Below are 8756 nucleotides of genomic sequence, written 5' to 3' on the forward strand. Positions count from 1 at the left end.
TTTATATTGGTCCCACACTATTCTTGTTGTTTGTCTTAGACCCGGGCCGTAGATTATGGTTACTGTTATTGCATGTCATTCATCTTTCGGTTTTTATGTTTCTGTTACTATTTCGATTTCTACTGGATTTACTAATGAATTCTCTCCTTTTTTTTTTACTCTGTTTTCGTCTTATCAAGCCGAGGGTCTATCGGAAACAGCCTCTCTGTCCCGATCGGGGCAGGGGTAAGGTCTGCGTACACATTACCCTCTCCAGACCCCACTATGTGGGATTTTACTGGGTAGTTGTTGTTGTTGTTGTTGTTGTTGTTGTTATTTGACATTTAGGAGACGTTTTTTTTTCTTCCTATTTTGTCTTGGCCATAAGTTTATTGCAATGAATCTTAACTATAAACGTTTGGAAAGGTAATTGAAGGATTTGTTGTGTCCAAAGTTTTAGACTCAGATAATCCAGACTTCAAGCCAAGTGAAATATAATCTCAGGGTTCACTGGTTAGGAAGAGTACAGCTTAATTTACAAAACCGAGCAGCTAAGAAAAATTCAGGATAATGAAATACCTCTCTCATATCATGTCGGTCTTCTTGGTATGGTTTAATTTTAACCTAAAGTCTTTTTAACTTTTTATAGCACCATAGCATCCATACTTTTAGTTTTTGTTTCTTCCTCTTACCTTATGCAAGCTTGTTTTCACCTCATTAGCATCAGTTTCTTTTATCACCAAAATAGTATTTGCTGAGTTCAATCAGTGAACTTAGCAAATTATAAATGATTTATATATTTCCTTATCGCAATTAATCTAATCTGAAGTATATGCAGTTTTTATTTTCTGCAGCAAAATTTCTTGGTCCATCACTGCAAAGTTACTTATCAAAAGATAAAAGAAAAAACCGTCATATAGTTGTACTTCCTCTTTTAAGAGAATATTTAAGACTCAAGTCGAATGCTGGTTATGTTATGGAACTCTCTTTCCATTTTGTGTTTCATGATTGCTTTACTTCTTTAGCATTTAGAGGTCTTAGACATTGTCTTTTAACATATATTATAATGAAACGTTCTTCGATATGCTAAATCTGTATTTCGACATGTATATGAAAAATATTGGACTAACATTACTTTCGGCGAGTTATTGTGATCCTCTCTGACTCGTCCAACGGTCGCTTCATTTAATCCAATTTATGGTCTACTTTTTAACGCACCCACCAACTCAATTTAAGTGTATTAAAAATGTTTTGTCCCAATACACCAACGGTCAGTAAAGTATCAAATACACATTGTTAAGAAACCAAACCACTGAATTAATAAATAGTACTAGTAATCAGTTATGCCATGTTTTACAAAACAAAAACAAAGCTACCGTGAAAAGCAGTTACACCGGGAAAGTGCAGTAAAAACAAAAAAAGCAATCATAATCTAAAGAATTTGATCGGAGAGTGGTGGAAGTCGCCGGAAAAAGTTAACGGGGACGGAAGGCATGTCGTCGCGGAACCGAGGGTGGCGCAAGTAATACAGCCCTGACCCTAACACAAATGCCTTGAACGGAACGACATAGAACACCAATGAAGCAAATAAGCACACCACCACAAATATACCAGTAGCTCTAGGATCCCTCCAATTGAACAATGCTTCTAACCTCTCCCCTTGTGCTGCAACATCACCTAGTAGTGTTTGTGCCCTCCCTGCTAGTGCCCTTAACCTGTCATATCGAACCCGAACATGTTCCATAGGCCTCGACGTTGGGAATCCATCGAACTCCTCATCGAGCTCATCGGGACCTATTGCATCCACGTGAGATAATCGAGGATCCATAGTGATTGCAACACGCTGGCGATATCGAAACCTTAAGGAAATGATCAAGAAGGCATACATACAAATTGTAGGCAATACTAGGTGCGGACATAAGACAATGGCTATCAATAGTATATGCACCAAAATTGTGGTTGGTGGGTGCACCCATGTCCTAATTCCATCAAGCCAACGGACTAATGTCGCCGCTCTAGACAAGCACCCAACCACTCTGAACCAATTTGACTTGCTTCGCCTCATGCTCCATATGTGAGTGTCTGAATCCAACATACATTGAACCACTTCTTGCCCCAATGCAGGTTCTGACCTAGCCAATCTTGCTGTGACAATCCTCATAGCTGTGTGCCTTAAAATATCCTGTTGAGCTGGACCAAATGGGCGCACATAATGCATTCTTGGCAACATTGGATTAGTATAGGCTTGTATCAAACTCAGCCACGATGAACAAGTAAACCTCAAAGCAATCTCAATGTCACCCATTTTCTTTGCACCACTAGGAAGCAACACCATAAGTGAATAAGTACCCATGTACATCTTATTCGTATCGAGCGTCGAGAGTCGTACTCTTAGCTTCCCAAGTCGTACATCTTTCTTGTGACCATGACCATCATCATCATGCTTGTACCTCCCATTATCAAACACCCCAATTGTCAACACGGTGCAGGGATCGTATACATCCCAAGTATACTGCTCATTCCACCTCGGATTAAACCGATCAAGAATTGTACGTGTCCGGACCCACTTGGGCCCGTACTTGGCCACCACGTAGGCATCGGTGGTCCCACGAGTGCCATCTTTTGTTTTCACGGGGAGTAGATTATTAGCACCTCTAATACCAACTTCAAGTAATCCAAAAGGTGGTTTGGACAATTGTTTTGCTGTGGCTCTAACATCACTGGTTAAATGTGCTGCTTCATCAAGCACGTGATACCCACCCTCCAAACAAACTCGCACGTGTATCCTACCAGCATAAGGCTTTTTCTCATCGCCCACTAAATTAAACCACCTTGATCTTGGCTCTGATTTGTCGTCCGTACGCTTATCAATGGACGTGACCTGCACCTTAGCATACCCCACCACTTGACAGTTAGTAACATCTTCCACTGTGATCACCAAAAACGGCTCAAACGGCTCAGCTGCCACGAATACAAGGTCTTCGTTCCACGTAGGGTTGGAAGCCGAGCTGGAGGATCCTACCGTGGTTCGGCTCGTCTTGAATAACTGTGCGCCGAGCTGCGCTTTCACGTAGAGGTCAGGACTCCGAACCTTAGGCTCGCTTCCACCCGAACCTAGCTGCAAATCTTGGGTTTGGATGACCGTTAGCCTTAAATACCACAGCTTCGGTGAAAGGTAGACTTTGGCTCGGGTTTCCGGTATCAATCCGCCGGAGTCCGATTGCCATGCCTCATTAAATGCTTCGTCCGCCTGAGTCCCGAGCCACACCGCCAGCATGACGTCATTTCCCGGCGGGTTATTCTGATCGGCGGTAACACCTTCTAAACTGTACCATTGAGGAGCTAACGGACTGTCCGGCGGCACTCTTTTCGGCACTTCCTGCAAATCAAACGACACCGTACCAATGCTATTCTCATCAGTTTTATCATCGGCGACCTTCTTTTCGACCCAAACAGAGACTTCTAATGATGTTGAGTTTAATCCCTCTTTGTCGAACGCGAAAACTTGATCCCATTCTTTGTTATCCGCGAGTGATTTGGTTTTTATACTGTGTGTTCCTATCACGAGCTTTGCATAAGCCGAGGAATCGGGCTCTTGATTGGCCCGTTTCGCCTTCACAATTCGAACGTAGAGGAATGGCATTTGATCGACAAGATCAAACGCCCCTGTTCGACGATCCACACTACTGGAGAGATTCTTATGAAGGACTTTGAGTTCGCTTGTATTTTCATTTGTTATCGGCTTTTTGTTAGGAGGTTTGTGTTGAGCTATCGGAGGATGCTCCAGTACTTCTGGTTGTGGATTCTGTGTTGGTGGTGGTGCTTCGTCTTTTTTCTGATTCTCTGGTGGCTTTTCTTCTTTCTTTTCGGCAGATTCGTCGGGTTTCTTCTCCTCTTCCTTCTTCTTCTCCACGACTCCTCTTTCTTTTCATCAGAAGGAGGAGCAGCCGCGGGTTTCTCTTCTTTTGCCTCCTCGGGTGGCTTTTCATCTCCCTGTGTCGCCGGAGGATTTTCAGCCGCCGCCGCCGCAGCAACTTCCTCCTTCTTTTCCTCCGTTGGAGGAGGAGGAGGAGCCTCTTCGTCTACGTACCAAATCTTAAGACCAATCTCGCCTTTAATTTGAGAAAAGACGCTCCGTTTTTCCAAGGGATAGTAGACAAGAGGAATTTCAGAGCCAAGTTTGAGGAAAGTAGTAGCAGATATTTTAACTTTACCGAGGAAATTACTCCTCTTGCCGGCTTTTTTATCGTTGTAAATGTTGAGTTCAAGAGTTTCAGAGGGCATGGAGTGAAGGTCGTGGACCAAGAACTCGAGATGCTCGTCCCATTGGGGATTAAGATCTCTGAACTTAGTCTTGGTACGACGACGTTGGCCGTCGAAATCGACGATGACAAAGGCGCTGGCTGTGCCTTGTCCATCTTTGGGCATCAAATTTCTGGCATTGCAAACTTGCACTATCAGTTTTCTGGTGCAAACAGAATCACCCATTTGAGAAGAAATTATAATGGGAGTGTTTTATTTTCCGGTTAATTGGAGAAGAAAGAATGGTATGAGAGAGTGAGTGGGTCAGTGGAGCCTTTTAAAGGCGCTGGGCAGGGGAGCCTCTTTTTTCTCTCCTACTATTTGTTTTTACATATTTATTTATGAAAGTAGGGTGGGTACTGGTCATTAAATGGTACTTTTCCGTTGAGGTTGTGACAAATGTGGAAATATTTTACCTACTATTTTTTTCTTGAAAGAAACTGTTTTATAGTAATGTCTTTTATTTTTCAGAAAATAAAACCAATAAAGGTAATTCAACCATAGATATCGCAGTCTGTAAAAATTACTTCTACAAAAGGAAAAAACAAACACTTTCTCATTCAATCTACTTTTACATGAGACTTAAGTTTTAGTTTACACAAATCACCTAAATTCTTGAAAATCTAGAAATAAAATTACATTAGTTAAGTGATGCGTGGCTATAATTCCATAGTATCGTACATTATGTGTCTTGCATTTTACATGCTTTAATGATAAATTACATTTTATTTGCACGTGATGGAGTCTATTTTATGTGTAGGTGAATTGGAGATGAAAGTAGAAAAAAATGGATACTTAAACATTGAAAGTGTGCTCGAGAACAGTGAAAAGGAGAGACCAGGAAAAGGTCAGGCTGAACCAGGCTTTAGCCTGGCAAGGCTAGCCAAAGGCCAGGCTGAGGCTGGCGACGCCAGGCCTGAGGCCAGGTCCAGTCTGAGTTTTGAAGACTTAATTCGTCTCCTAGTTTGACTAGGACTTGGCCTACATATTTAATTCTTTTCCTACACATATAAATAGACCTAAAAACGTCACTTTTGACACACTTTAGACCTAGGAAGATCACAGAGCTGTCGTGGAGACCAGAGATTCGACCTAAGGAGGCAAGAACACACTAGGAGCAAGACGGAGAATTCTACGAGTTTTTCACTTCCTTTTTCCTATTATCCATTATTGGTTATGAATTTTAGTATTGTAGTTTTGCATATTTTATGAATAGCTAATTTGTTATTCTAGGGTTTTGATTGAACCTATTGGAGGATGATTTTCCTGTTACGTTAATATAGATTTGTTGTAGCTTTTTCTCTATTTGTTCAACTACGTCATTATTGTGGTTGGTTGAAGAGCTCTCAATCGACTGTGCCTATTTAGTATGTATTACTCGGGAGAGAGTGCATATTTAGGTAGTTGTTGAACAACATCACTCCTAACGTATATGAGGATCAATACGAAAGGTTTAAAGGTGGGATTAGGGATAACGAAACCTTGGCGCGATCTGAGTGAGCCGTACTTAACGCCAGCTAGCGTAATTCGGGAGAATATGTCTAGTAAATTGTGGTAATTACTTGGGAGAGAGTTACGATAGTTAGAGTGCTCATGATCGGTAGAGAAGACTTAGGCAAATTTATTGAAAACGTAGCGGAAAGGATTCCGACAATAGGGGAAATCATAACTCTAGACCTCCTTTATCTTGTCTCCAGTCCTTATCCTTGTTAATTGATATTTTTACTGCTTTCTAGTATTTGTTAGTTAGTTAGATAGAAATAATTATTATAATCTTTATAATTAGAAAATTGTTTGGACTTGTGTTTCTTAACAATATTGAACATCTGTAGCCAAGCCTAAGTTCTCTGTGGGATTCGACTTCGGACTTGTAAACCGGATTATATTTACAATGATCGCTTAGTCCTTTTTATAAGGCATAGTTGGGTGATCATTAAGCAATGGTGAAAGTATATCAGGTAACTGATATTTTAATTTTGAAAGAGTAATAATCATAAATCAATATCAACTGTTTTATTTTGCCCTTTTAGATTCAAACGTATTTATCTCTTACTATGACAGTAGTTTAGACGTATTTAAGGTTTCGGTCTCACATTAATCTAAAAGCTAATTAGAAGTAGTTTTTTTTTTCCAACCTAATCTAAAAGTTAATTAGTTAAAGTGACTCTTGATAGATAAAAAATATCTTGATATCAATTAAGCTTAAGAACTCTATCAGATAACAAGTAATTTTAGCTTCAAAAGCATCCATTGTCTTCAACTCATTGACCTGACGAATTCGACTCACATCGTAAAAAATCTATTATAAGGGAATTTTAGCGCTTTCTATAGAAAATTACTCATTAAATTCGAATGTGAGTGAAAAAATCTTTACCCTTCCATCACACTCTTAGTTTTAGCATTTTCTTAAAAGTAGAATAGTTGGTTTTAAGAAAATAAAAAGAATACGAGTCCCTAAAGACTTCTTTAGCAAAATGTCAAAATACATGTGCTCATGTGTCATAACTCATAGGTGAAAAAACTGTGAAATTAATTATGTTTGGAACCGTTGATTTATGTACGATGTTTTCATTAATTATTATCATCCTAAAATAGAACATAGAAAAAAGAAAACACGTAGGCATAAACACAAAGAATCTACGTGGCAGGCATGGGGTTGCGAGATTTGATGTAGACAGATGGAATCAACGCTCACATATATCCTTACTGCCAATTCTGACCACCTTGCCTCCTGTTGAATTTATCTTATTCTATTTTCTTTTTTATTATTTAATTTAAAATAATTTTTGGTTTAATTGCAAATTTTGGAATGTTAATTCATGACATTTGCATGTGGAAAATCATGACACCAAGGTTGATAAATTTGGTGGATTGCCAGTTTTGTGTACTTGGTCATGATAAACTCATGCAAAGATGGAAAATGGAAATGGACATGCAAATTTACGCAATACGAAAAGAAAAGTAGAATCAAAGAAAAAGTACTAATTTCTTCTATAATGATTATTTTGCTACATAAGTAAAAAGTAAAATTTTAATATTTTCTCCTTCCCAATTTATGTGATATTTTTTACTTTTCGAGGTAATTTTTTTAAAATTTTAACCGTATATTTAGACATAAAATTCTTAAGTTTTTCGAAATAAAATTTACAGATTTAAAATTTACGTAAATAAATATTATAAGTCACAATAATTGAAAATTTAAAATATTCCAAAGACATTAAAAAATTCCGTTCAACAATAATTCATTTAACTCTAAAAATTCAAACCGCCACATAAATAGGGACGAAGTGAGTATTCTTTTGGTGTAGGTACTAGTTACTCTCTGTGAGCGTAATTGAGTTAAAACAAAAATCAGAAAACTGTTAGAAGAATAAAGAAATGTATAAAATAGTAAAGAATCAGAAATATTCCGAGTCCACAATTTTTCTTGTGCGTCCTTAAGGAATTTTAACCCCCTCACACGTTGCCAAGGTAATGGATTAAATCCTCCCAGGATAAAACGGAATAAACCTTCCTGCAACAGTGGCAATACAAACTGCAGGATACCAACGAACTCAAAGAACGGAGCAAAATCACACTTACGAATTTGAGAGAGAGACTGCGAATTAGGATGCAGTATATTCAGAAAGAAAGAAGTTCTGGAGTGTTTTTCGTGTTCAGAAGATGCAGCCATGCCTCAGAATTTATAGGCAAATATCAGAAGAGGTGTCTGGAAAGGTGCCTTTTCAGAAAATACGCGGCCTGCCGCGGTTCTACCGCGATCGCGGCAGAATCGCGGCTAGAGAGGCTCTCTGAATCTGACTGCCGCGATTCTACCGCGGTCGCGACAGAACCGCGGCCAGCGAGGCCCTCTGAACTTTCAGCAGGGTTCTGGCGTAGTTTCAGCAGTAATTTGGCATTTAATTAATTATTAAATAATTAAATAAATTTTGTCCAAAAAATAATCTTATCGATCATTTGATAAATCCAAATCCGAATCCGAATCCGAAGCCGAAACCGAAGCCGAAGCCGAGCCGAGCGAGCAACGACGATGGCGCGAGGGTTCATTCTCTTCAACTCCTTTTAAGAGCTTTAAGAAGTGAATCTATATATAAGCACACAAATGTGATTGTCCCTCACCAATGAGGGACAAAGTGCAAGACAAAAGTTCACTTCTTCAAATTTTCATTTTCCCTCTATTTTATTTCCCTCCATTTCCAATTCACACTTCTTCTACTTTAAAGCCCAATGGCTTAAAGTCCAACAATCCCCCACATGAATGGGAATGGTTGTATCAAGAAAGATTATAGATGAAAGCTATGTGATTTTGCAAGTAAGGATTAATTGCATCTGGATAAGTAGGTTTCCCTTTGAACTTTCCGTAGTGAACATATGTCGGATATACTCGGTCAATCGGTAGATTTGATATCTTTGAACCGTCTAACTTTAGTGTATATCTAGACAACCATATGTCACACAACCAACCCTTAACCGTC

The 8756-nt window shown here is 39.1% G+C and overlaps 1 protein-coding gene across 1 annotated transcript; it reads right to left on the reverse strand.

The window, feature by feature from the left end:
- Positions 1–1279: 1279 nt before the first annotated feature.
- Positions 1280–4586, reverse strand: LOC107819960 (multiple C2 domain and transmembrane region protein 14-like). The gene is given in 2 exon segments (XM_016646159.2): positions 1280–3891; positions 3894–4586. Coding segments are annotated over 2 exon segments (3054 nt in total). The 5' UTR covers positions 4468–4586; the 3' UTR covers positions 1280–1411.
- Between the last annotated feature and the right edge of the window lie 4170 nt (positions 4587–8756).

Source organism: Nicotiana tabacum, chromosome 10 (assembly GCF_000715075.1).
Source record: "Nicotiana tabacum cultivar K326 chromosome 10, ASM71507v2, whole genome shotgun sequence".
NCBI classification, from domain to species: Eukaryota; Viridiplantae; Streptophyta; class Magnoliopsida; order Solanales; family Solanaceae; genus Nicotiana; species Nicotiana tabacum.